Source organism: Phyllostomus hastatus, unplaced genomic scaffold (assembly GCF_019186645.2).
Source record: "Phyllostomus hastatus isolate PE091 unplaced genomic scaffold, TTU_PhHast_1.1 phas_contig_80, whole genome shotgun sequence".
Taxonomy (NCBI): Eukaryota; Metazoa; Chordata; class Mammalia; order Chiroptera; family Phyllostomidae; genus Phyllostomus; species Phyllostomus hastatus.
This window is the reverse complement of record NW_025333960.1, coordinates 4,115,219-4,127,642: the sequence shown is the minus strand read 5'-3', so window position 1 is coordinate 4,127,642 and position 12,424 is coordinate 4,115,219. Positions and strand designations below refer to the sequence as shown.

Genomic DNA, 12,424 nt, shown 5'->3' with positions numbered 1-12,424 from the left:
ATTAAAAACAATGTCTCCTTGTTATAGTTCCTAATGCAGAACAATGCTCTCTCTCTCCCTGAGACAGTCCTGCAGCCCCTGTCCCCACAAATTCACCGGCCTCTCTCTGCCCCACAAGATGGGGTTCATGCCCCTCAGGCTTGCACATGCCTTCTGTGAGCTAGACTCGGCTGTGTCCTCATTCTCTAATGGATAGCATGCTTGTGTAAATCACAATGGCCTCATGTAACATCGACTTTCAGGCCTGGAGCCATGGCCAGTGTAGCTGGTGGATCATGTTTTCAGGTCAGTAGAAGCTGATGTCACAGCCTGTGAGTGCACCAGTTCGGGCTTCTCTGATTCATCTTGTAAAGTAACAACAAAGTCACAACTATCAACAACTGAACCTAGAAAACAAAAACATAAACAAAAACAAACTAATCAAGCAACTGAACAGGAACGAAATCACAGAAATGGAGATCACATGGAGGGTTATCAGTGGAAAGGAGGAGGGCAAGGGGGGAGTATGACAGAAAAGGTACAGGGAATAAGAAGCATAAATGTTAGGTACAAAATAGACAAGGTGAGGTTAAGAATAGTATAGGAAATGGAGAAGCCAAAGGACTTATATATATACGACACATAGACATGAACTAAGGGGGTGGGAATGTGGGTAGGGGAGTCAGGGCACAGGGGGGAATAAAGGAAATAAAAAAGTGGCACAACTGTAATAAGCATAATTAATAAAATATAGTTAAAAATAAAAAATAAAATATAAAGCCACAAAAAAATAAAAGAATGTGGTATGAGGACCCATTATTTTTAATCCTCACCTTCGGACAAGCTTATTGATTTTAGAATGAGGGGGAGGGAGAAAGAGAGAGAGGGAGAGAAACACCAATCCATTGTCTCTCATACGTGCCCTGACCAGGGACAAAACCCAGAACCTAGGCATGTGCCCTGACTGGGAATCAAACACATGACATTTCAGTTTATGGGACAATGCTCCAACCAACCGACCCACATTGGCTAGGGCAAGAATCCATTTTCATAAAAGTATGGTTTGTACAAACATACCATTTCTCTATTCCTGCTGTAGAGGTACAAATACATTTTATTAAAGAAAAAATCTTAGAATTGTAGGGGCTACTTGTGCTGAAAGCTGAGTTTCCTTTTCAACAAGTCAAAAAAAGGTTTAAGTTAAAAATCCTTTTTTGTGAGGTAGAAACTGATAAAAAGTCTCCTTCAACAAATTCTGCTAAGCTCTTCTGGACTCCTTCTCAACTATGCCTGCTATCTGGGCTTCCTATTCCTCTCTGTACTACCAACTTCAGCAAGAATGCTTCTAAGTAAATTTATCCAAACTCCTTCACTTTCACTGGTCAGATTCCTCACCCCTGATCATTCCCTCAGCTGATTGTTCTCTCTCTCCTGCTTTCAGCAAGAATCTTGTTAGGTGGATTTAGCCAGAATACCTCCTTACTCCTGATGTTTTCTCTTAGCATTTTCCAATTCACCGGCCCCCACCCTTCACCCCCAATCTATAGCTATAAATTCCCACTTGTTCTTGTTGTATTTACAGTTAACTCTAATCTCTTTCTTCCTACACCAAGATCCCATTTCAGTGGTCCCTATTGCAATAGTATACCCTTAAATAAAGCCATCCTTACAATCATTAACAAGTGTCTTTAATAATATTTTCTTTAACAAAATAGATGTCCTGCATGTGCCCCAAGTGTGATTCAGCTGATGTGGGCTCTGTATCCATGTGAAGTGGATTCAGAAACACACCTCATATGTAGCATCAGTGTAGCCGAGACCTTTGAATACGGTGGGATATCATTCTCTTAAGGTAATGTTACATAGCAAAGATGAAGGAATCTTACAGATGTACTTAAGGCCCCTAGTCAGTTGACTACAATAGTTAAAAGGGAGATTTCCCTCATGGTTATCCCTTTTAAAAGAGTGTCTACAAGTAAGACGCAGAGAAAGTCAGAGTGATGTGGAGCCAGAAACAGCCACCTGTTGGCTTTAAAAAATAATCAAAGGAAGGTTAACCAGTAACTAATAAAACAGTTGACCACAGGAGGGGGAGAGAATAAAGTGAAACCGATAGAAGGATGACACTTCTGATTATACTATTTGTATAGTTTGGATTTGGAACTTTTAGTACAATTTATTAAAAAATGAATTTAAATCAAGGATAAAAGAACTTTCAAATTAAAAGCAAAGTAATAAAACAAAGTAATAAATGAAGCTAATTGTATTTCAAATAATTTATTATTATTTGAATTATTATGAATTTATTATTATTTGAATTTATTATTATTCAAATAATAAATACCACAATTGCACAAAATAAATAAATAAAAACAATCAATTAAAGTAATTTTTCAACACAGTACTTGTACTACATATATTCAGGCAAAAGACAACAGTAATTGTATAGAATTTTTAAGTCTACTTAACCATTTAATTTTTTTCAGTGGTGTAGGTGTAGCAATTCTGAAATTTTTGTATGTAAAATATGACTAAATATGTGCTTAAAGGTTTTGAAGTTGTAGAGTCTAGGTATCCCAGGAATGGAAAAGGAGTTGAAGAAATATTAGAGGGGGACTACTTCTAATCAAGATGGCAGCAGAGGTAAACACAATACTCACCTCCTCCCACAACCACATCAAAATTACAATAAACTACAGAAAAACCATCATTCAGAACCACCTGAAATCAAGCTGAATGGAAGTCCTATAATCACAGAATTAAAGAAGAAACCACACTGAGAGTGATAGGATGGGTGAAGTTGCTGAATGAGCTGGTACCACATCAATGTGTGTTAGATAAAAATCTACAGGGATTTCTCAGCACAGAGGCCCCACCCCCCCTAAGTAGGAATGGGTTCCAGAGCAAGGAAAAGAAGTCTCCATAACTTCTGGCTGTGAAAACCAGCGGGGACTGAGGCTAAGGAAGACGAAAGCTGTTGGGAGTCTCTGGCAGTTCCTGTTAAAAGGCCTGTGTACAGACTTAAGACTCACTCGCTCTGACCTCAAGTGTGGGGCAGCAGCTTGAAAGGCACTGGAGACATAGGGAGGAATTGAATTATTTGGCATCAGGCTGAGAGCTTGTGGGGCAGCTTTCTCCGACAGGTGGGCACCATATATGAGTCTCCATCAACCTGGCTCACACTTTTTGCCCCACTCTGGTGATTTTCTGAGGCTAGGGCCTACTCAACTTTCAGGCTCACCCAAGCTGTTTGCAGGAACTTTTCTACACAAATGACATGTCTTGGTTCATACTTCAGGTTTTTCTAAATTCTCTCAAACAAGCAGCATCTGCCCTCAGCAAGCCCCATACCTCACGTTAAGTGGCCCCATGCCTGGCATTAGCAGTAGCTGGCCTTAGATCACAGCCTGGTCTCTCCTAGGCACCTCCAAGTCCAGCACAAGTAGCAGTCATCTGCAGATCACTTCGTAGTTCATGTCAGTTGGCCCTGGGAAGAACAGAGGCAGTAGCTGACCTTGGTCTGCACTGGCAGGGAAGCCCCAGAGTCAGCACACCCTTGGACAGCTTCACATCACATCAGCACCATCCAACTACCTCTACAAGAGACACACTCAAGGGGTGAACTCAGCATGAACACAAGATCTGCTGAAATAAGTCCTACTCTGCAGGGTGGACCTCCATGGTAGTCAGAGGTCAGTGGTCAAAGCCAGTCTTTGTAGCTGATCGGCCTCAGTAAATTTATCCCATTGGCATGACAGGAGCAATCATGAGTCAACTACAAGAGGAGTGTATACATAGCCTACACAGGTAGGCTACACATTGAGTACCCAGATTGGGTGATGAGAGACTGTGCCACTGGACCCTACAGAACATCTTCTACACTAGACCACTCTACCAAGCCTGCGGAGGCTGCCCCAGGAAACAAAGAAACACCGCTCAAAGGAAAGAACAGAACAAAACTCCAGAAAGAGAACTAAACAAAATGGGTATAAGCAACATACTAGATGCAGAGATCAAAACACTGGTTATAAGGATATTTAGTGAACTTAGTGAGAATCTCAAAGCATAAAAAAAACCCAGTTAGAAATGAAGAATACACTAACTGAAATGAAGAATAATTTATAGGGAATCAACAGTGGAGTAGATGAAGTCAACAATCAAATCAGCAATTTGGAATATAAGGAAGCAAAAAAATCCCCAATCAGAACAGCAAAAAGAAAAAATAATCCAAGAAAATGAAGATGGTGTAAAAAGCCTCTGGCACCCTGGCTGGTGTGGCTCAGTGGATTGAGCACCAGCCTGCAAACCAAAGAGTTGCTGGTTTGATTCCCAGTCAGGGCACATGCCTGGGTTGCAGGCCAGGTCCCCAGTGGGGGCCATGCAAGAGGCAACCACATATTGATGTTTCTCTCCCTCTCTCTCTTCCCCTCTGTCTAAAAATAAGTAAATAAAAAATCTTTTTTTAAAAATCCTCTGGTACAACTTTAATGATACCAACATTCGCATCATGAGGGTGCCAGAAAGAGAAAAGAGAGAGCAAGGAACTGGAAACCTACTTAAAAAAAAAAATGACAGAAAACCTCCCTAACTTGGTGAAGGAAATAGACATACAAATCCAGGACGTGCAGAGAGTTCCCAACAAGATCATAATTTAAATATCAAGAATTAAAGACAAAGAGGGAATCCTAAAAGCAGCCAGAGCAAAGCAGTCAGTTACTTACAAGGGAGCTCTCACAAGACTCAGCTAATTTCTTGACAGAAATTTTGCAGGTCAGAAGGGAGTGGCAACAAAAGTTCAAAGTGATGAAAAGCAAGCACCTACAACCAAGATTACTCTATGCTACAAAGCTATCACTTAGAATCAAAGGACAGATAAAGAGCTTCCCAGACAAGAAAAAGCTAAAGGAGTTTATTACCACCAAATCAGTATTATATTAAAATGTTAAAGGGTTTTCTTTAAAAAGAAGACAAAAAGATAAAAAAATACGAACAACAAAATAGCAATAAATACTTTATCAACAATTGAATCTAAAAAAAATAAATGAATGCACAAACAGAACAGAAACAGAAGCAGATACAGAGAACATTCTGACAGTTGCCAGATGGGGAATGGGTGAAAAAAATGAAGTGATTAAGAAGTACAAATTAGTCGTTACAGAATAGTCATGGGGATATAAAGTACAACATAGGGAATATAGCTGATAACTATGTATGGTGTCAGATGGGTACGAGATTTATGAGGATGATCACTTACTAACTTATGTAATATCTAATCACTGGGGTGTATACCTGACACTAATAACTTATGTTAGCTATAGCTGAAAATAAAAAAAAATGACATAAAAAAGAAGAAAAAACTAAATTTAAGGGGGAAGGAAAAGACAAATTCCAGGGTGTTGAATTGGTATTACAGTTATTAGCATAAATTCAGAGTGTATTTCCTAGCTCTATCTAATAAAGGGCCTAGTAACAACGAGCACATCACCATCCAAATGTTGGTTTCTAAGTCTTATTTTCTGTTGGGAACCGCCCTGACTGGTATCAGAAGCTGAAACCCCCGCCTAGCTAAGGCTAAGGGAACGCCCTTGGAACCGTGAGCCGGCAAGGAGACAAAAGCTTATCTTCCTGGCAGGAATGCTGCTTCTGCTGCTGAACCCCAAAAAAGCTTGGTCGGTTAGCCAAAGACGGGTAAGATTCCCCACGGGGGAACAACCCAAGCCAGGCACGATCACTTTTGGGAGGCCCCCCAAAAGAAGGACTTGGGGGGCTGCAGCAAAAGGGGGTGATGGACCCTCACTCCTCGGCTTTGACAAAGTCTGAGTTCTCAGTGTCCGGAAGAAAATCTCCTTATCTCTCGGTGGCCTTAGTTCCCGCGCTCCACCTAAGCCTGAAACAATGACGGGGTAGTACAGCTCGGTACTGGGAAGTGCGGATTTCCCGGGGTGATCAGGCCTAAGAAAGAACATGTAAATTACTGTGAAACCTTCTTTGTTCAAGAATGCTCTCAGTTGAATGAGAAGGGTCTTAGGAGGAAGCTAGTTTGTTCCTCAGCCTTACAGCTCTTTGACCCCCAACTCAATAGACGGGCAGAGTTCTTTGTTTTCTATAGTTCCTTACTTCCCCTAATGAGTATTGTACTTTACCTGAGTTATTATGTAGCATGAGCCCAATAAAAGCAGGTATGGACTGTAAATCGGCGCGCTCCCCATTGGGGGGGTGGCCATTCCGTCCCTACTTCCCCACAGAAACTAGTCTGTCTCTGTGCATGTTGTTATTTCTCGCATGTTTATTGTCGAGCCATCCACAGCGTTCCATGGTCACTGCTGGCCGGTGACCCACGCGCAACAATTTTCTAATAATAGAAACCAGGTCTCTTTGGAAAAAAATGGTTGATTGAGGCAGGCAAGTACAAGATTGAGGTTGGGGAGTTGGGGAGAGTAAAAATTTAGCCTGGGGCATTTTTTTGCTAGAAAGTAAGGAAATACAAAAAGAATGGGCAGGTAAATAGGAAACAGGAGACAGATTAAATGGCCTACCACTGGCCAGATTTGGGACAATTTTAACATTGAAGTCAAGGATGAGTTTTTTCCAATGGCATGTAAGGATCTTGGAAGTCATCACTGCCATCTACCTATATAATAAGAAAAAATAAACAAACTGAAAATCAGCAACTGTTTCTTCTTAGATACATCAGATAATTGAGGTCACAGTACAAATTACTGCCTCCAATATTGGAGAGACAGACAGGTGGATACAAAGAATTACAACTTATTGGAGAAGTAATACTCAAGCAGAAACCTCAGATGGGGCCATTAACAGAGTAGATAAATCCAAGTTGTAATTGACAAATCAATGGAGACAGAATGTGGACAAGTTTAAGATTCAAGAACTCCAGGGTGATGCAGATGTTCTGAGGGTCCAGACTTTGAACTGGAACTTAAACCTGAGTTGGATATTAAACTTGAACTTTACCGTGACCTTGTCCATAATTCAAATCCACTTCCTGTCCCAGACTGTCAGATATGCCTACAACTGAATGAGAACTTCACATATTCCTTTCCCTCATTGAATACCCTACCCCCCAATTAAATGAACCTCAATAAAGGAAGCAAATTCTGCTAAAGGGGGCTGCTCTGTCTGTGCAGTATCCCATTCTGTCTCACTGCTTCACTTTTACTTAAACTCTATGCTGGCTCTCATTTGAATTCTTCCCTGCTTAAGACCAAGAACCCACAGTGGGTCATGGACCCTCAGTCCTGCAGCTAACTTTATCACCTATGTTGATCATACATTATAGAAAATTTCATCCCAAATGCTGACCTCAGCTCTGCTTTAGGGATCATTCCCAATGATAATCTCATTTCCACAGTTGGGTTCATCTCTGATGGTGATCTCCAACCTGCACGTAGATTCATCTGTGATGATTTCAATGTGTAAACTGTGTTCAATCTTGAAAATTAACTAATCCTTACAGAAAAAAAATCATTCCCCAGAATGACCACAGCCGGGCAGACAAACTAATTGCAGAAATTGACCTCATACTAGCAGGTATATACTTGATGATGCCCTTAGCCAAAGAGCTGGCTTCATCTCTAGTGTTGACCTCAGTCTCACAGATGCCTCAGCCATGAGTGAGGGTGTTCCAAGTTTACAAACTCTAAGACCCTTGAATAAATCTGTATTACTTATTTCTAACTAGAGCTTCCAGACTCTTTTGAGTTTGTATGACAGTTCTCATCAAGGACCTCTTGTCTTTAAATCCTTGAACTTCTTGGATCTGAGTAACATTATACGCTGATGACCATTTTAATCTTCCAAAACATTCTTCCTCCATTGGGCAAAGAACATTGTAATTTTTTCTTACTTTTCTTGATGTCTCCCCTCTGCCTCAGCATTATAGGATTGTTCTCTTCTAACTGGTCATTAAATCTTATAGAAACTCAGGCTTCCTGGGCCCTCTCCTCTGCTTTTCTTTTCCTATTAAAAGACCTATTGTCCTTAATGTTCTATCTTCCACTCACCCTCACCCCCAAATCTCTTCACTTATTGCCTGATTAACGCCTACTCACCCATGGATCTCAGCTTAAATGATACTGCCTGATGAAAAAGATCTTTCCTGAACTTTTGTCTTGGTCAAACCTCTGTAATACTTGTGTAAGTTGGGTCTGAGTCAGATTCCAAGTTCAAATCCTGACTCAATCACTCAATAGACAAAGGACCATAGGAAAGTGGAGAAATCTCATAATGTAATTGAGTCCAAGCTCATATGGCTTGCTGCACAACTGCTAATGAGTTAAGTGACAAGGTACTAGGTCAAGGAAAGCAACTTTATTTGCAAAGTCAGCAAGCTGAGACAGTGGACTAGTATGCTAAAGAATGATCTTAAGAAGTACAGGAGGTTCTGGCCATGATGGAGGTGTAGGCAGAAATGCTTCACTTCCTCAAACAGCCAAAAGAAGGTGAACAACCAATTAAAAAACAAAGCACAAGCAGAACTGCCAGAAAAACATTTGCATGGAAGTCCAACAACCAAGGAGTTAATGAAACACTTATTCAGGCGGTAAGAGGGGTGGAGAACGGCAGCTGGGCAGAGGATGAGCAACGAGGCAGCAGCTGGCAGACTGCATGGGCAATCCCACATTCACGAGCAGACAAGCCCGAGGGAACAACACAGGAGCGTGACAGACTGAGAAACCAAGGGTTTCAGTGCAGGAAACTGAAGACTCAAAACCCCAGGCTGTAAAAAAAACTCTGTGGTGGTTGTGGTGGTAGAAGAAACTCCCAGACTCACAGGAGAGTTTGTTGGAGAGACCCACAGGATCCTAAAACATACACAAACCCACTCACCTGCGAATCAGCACCTGAAAGGGCACACTCTGCTGTGGAAAGGGAGGGAAGTGATAGAAAGTGGGATGACAGCAGACCAAGCAACATTGTTCCTTTTCTGATCCCTCCCTCACAGACAGCCACAACGCAGCAAAGAGGGTTGCCTCACCCTAATGAATACCTAAGGCTCCACCCCTTACCAAGTAACAGGTGCACAAAGATAAAGAAATATGGCCCAAATGAAAGAACAGAACAAAACTCCAGAAAAAGAACTAAGCAATGAGGAGATAGACCACCTGTCCCATGCAGAGTTCAAAACACTGGTAATTAGGATGCTCACAGAACTGATTAAGCTTATTCACAGAATGAAGAAAGAAATGAAGGATACACAAAGTAAAGTGAAGAAAAATACATAGGAAACCAACAGGGAAGGGAAGGAAACTGGGATTCAAATCAATGATTTGGAATAAAAGGAAGAAATAAGCATCAAACCAGAACAGAATGAAGAAATAAGAATGCAAAAAATGAGGAGAGGCTTAGGAACCTCTAAGACAACTTTAAATGTTCCGACATCTGAATCATAGGGGAGCCAGAAGGGGAAAAGGAAGAGCAAGGCATTGAAAACTTACTTGACAAAATAATGACAGAGAACTTTCCTAATCTGGCAAAGGAAATAGACTTCCAAGAAGTCCAGGAAGCCCAGAGAGTCCCAAAGAAGTTGGACCCAAGGAAGCACACACCAAGGCCATTATCCAAGATTAAAGATAAGGGGAGAATCTTAAACGCAGCAAGAGAAAAGGAGACAATTACCTACAAAGGAGTTCTCATAAGACTATCAGTTGATTTCTCAAAAGAAACCTTACAGGAAAGAAGAGACTGCAAAGAAGTATTCAAAGTCATGAAAGGCAAGGACCTGCATCCAAGATTACTCTATCCAGCAATGTTATCATTCAGAAAGGAAGGGCAGAAAAGTACTTCCCAGATAAGGTCAAGTTAAAAGAGTTTATCACTGCCAGGCCCTGATGATATGAAATGTTAAAGGGACTTATCTAAGAGAAAAAAGGTAAGTCCCTTTAACATTTGATCAAAATGTTAAAAGGGACTTATGATCAAAACTATGAACCATAAAATGACAACAAACTCACAACAATCAACAACTAAACCTAAAAAATAAAAACTAAAACAAAGCAAACAACTAAAACAGGAACAGAATCACAGCAATAGACATCACATGGAGAGTTATCACTAGGAAGACAGAGGGGGGAGAATGGGGAAAAAGGTACAAGGAATAAGAAGCATAATAGGTAGGCACAAAATAGATGGGGAAGGTTAAGAATAGCATAGGGAATGGGGAAGCCAAAGAACTTATATATACAACCCATGGGCATGAACTGTGGCAGGGGGAATGCTGGAGGGTGAGGTGGGCAGTGCAGGGAGGAAGGGAATAAAGGGAAGAAATAAAATTGGGACAAATGTAATAGCATAATCAAAATATACTTTAAAAATGTACAGAATTCAGTTTTCTTTTATATTATGGAAATGGGGAAATGGCAGTGGTGGTGGTGTTGAGATTGATTGATGACCTAAGACATCTGAGTGCTAGCAGGGGTCTGAGGAAGATTATGAAACTTATTTGTTCTTAGTCTGTTGTCTCTGGTTGCTGCGAGTCCAGTCACGAGATTCCTGCCAATCTTTGATAAATGATCATTATTTTTGTACATACTTCCCGAATCTTCTCAGGAGATGCAGTTCTGGCAAGGGGCTGTATTTGTAAAACTCAAAATGTAAGCAGAATTCCTTCTTGTGATTAGCATGTAAGGCCATGGGAATAAAGCAAGCTTAAATAAGATGGAGTCAGAAAGGCTGAGCATTTCACTGTTACAATAATACCTGAGTTTCCTAATTTAAAAACAGGATAATAGTATCTATTGTATCAAATTACTGCAGTTATTAATGAGTTTACACATACATGTAAAATGCCCAGAAAATGGCATAGTGAGTGGTTAAACAATATTAGCTATTCTTATATGCTTTTATAGCACTATGTGCTTTTGCAGAATTTATTGGGACTAGATCTTTGCTACTTACTGGTATGATATTGATTAACTCTCTCCCCAGTGGACCCTTGATATAGCAAAGATGAATCCTTTGCCCAAAAGGGCATCCCCCATATCTAGGTTGGGGCTTAGCATCATAGGTGTGCTGGATATTCTCCACTTGTCCCTCCAGATCCACTCTCCACCCTCACCTGATTATGTGTCCCAGGAAGCTGAGACATGTATGGACCATCCATAAATGACACCCCTAATCATCTGACTTTTGGTTGGGTTTGGCTGTTGGAAGACACTGGCAGGAGGTAAAAAGGTATGCATAGAATAAGGTGAGGGTGTTTATTCCCATGGCCACAAGGCAGGCCGCAACCTGATACTAGTTCTATTTCTTCATTAGACAGCTCCTCTCAGGCACCAACTCTTTTTTTAAATATATTTTATTGATTATGCTATTACACTTGTCCCATTTTCCCCCTTCCCTCCCCTCCACCCTGCACACCCCCCTCCCACCCACATTCCCCCCCCCCCTTTAGTTCATGTCCATGTGTCATACTTATAAGTTCTTTAGTTTCTATATTTCCCATACCATTCTTACCCTCCCCCTATTTTCTACCTACCATCTATGCTACTTATTCTCTGTACCTTTTCCCCTCTCTCCTCCCATTCCCCTGTTGCTAACCCTCCATGTGATCTCCATTTCTGTGTTTCTGTTCTTGTTCCAGCTATTTGCTTAGTTTGTTTTTGTTTTTGTTTTAGGTGTGGTTGTTAATAATTGTGAGTTTGCTGTCATTTTACTGTACATGCTTTTTATCTTCTTTTTCTTAGATAAGTCCCTTTAACATTTCATATACTAAGGGCTTGCTGATGATGAACTCCTTTAACTTGACTTTATCTGTGAAGCACTTTATCTGCCCTTCCATTCTAAATGAGAGCTTTGCTGGATAGAGCAATCTGGGATGTAGGTCCTTGTGTTTCATGACTTGGAATACTTCTTTCCAGCCCCGTCTTGCCTGTAAGGTGTCTTTAGACAAATCAGCTGACAATCTTTTGGGAACTCCTTTGTGGGTAACTGCCTCCTTGTCTCTTGCTGTTTCTAGGATTCTCCCCTTAATTTTAATCTTGGGTAATGTAATTATGACGTGTCTTGGTGCAAATGTAATTATGGTCCACTCCATTGACGTTGTATGTGGGGCAGGGGTCAGAGAGGGAACAATGGCGCTTGCTCCATTCTCTGCCGGATTTCAGTCACTTCCCCCGCTTACCCCAAGAAAACTGGGCCCTTCTGGTTCCTCCTTGGGTCCAACTTCTTTGAGACTCTCTGGGCTTCCTGGACTTCTTGGAGGTCTATTTCCTTTGCCAGATTGGGGGAGTTCTCCTTTATCATTTTTCAAATACCCTTCCACTTGTTGCTCTTCCTCTTCCCCTTCAGGTACCCCTATAATTCAGATGTTGAAAAATTTAAAGCTGTCCCAGAGGTTCCTAAGCCTCTCCTTATTTTTTTGAATTCTTGTTTCTTCATTTTTTCTGATTGGATGTTTCTTTCTTCCTTCTGGTCCACTCCATTGATC

General features: G+C 41.0%; 1 protein-coding gene across 6 annotated transcripts in view; it reads right to left on the bottom strand.

Moving 5' to 3' along the window:
• Positions 1-18: 18 nt before the first annotated feature.
• Positions 19-12,424, bottom strand: part of SLC41A3 (solute carrier family 41 member 3) — an 83,423-nt gene continuing 71,017 nt past the window's right edge. For 2 of the 6 annotated variants that reach the window (XM_045849841.1, XM_045849849.1), the window contains one exon: positions 19-386. In XM_045849841.1, the coding sequence (XP_045705797.1) occupies positions 303-386 (84 nt within the window). In that variant the 3' untranslated portion in view covers positions 19-302. Of the gene's footprint in view, positions 387-2,336; positions 3,467-6,254; positions 6,611-12,424 lie in introns of those variants that run through there. The other 4 variants (XM_045849844.1, XM_045849851.1, XR_006786995.1 and 1 more) reach the window with 3 other exon arrangements.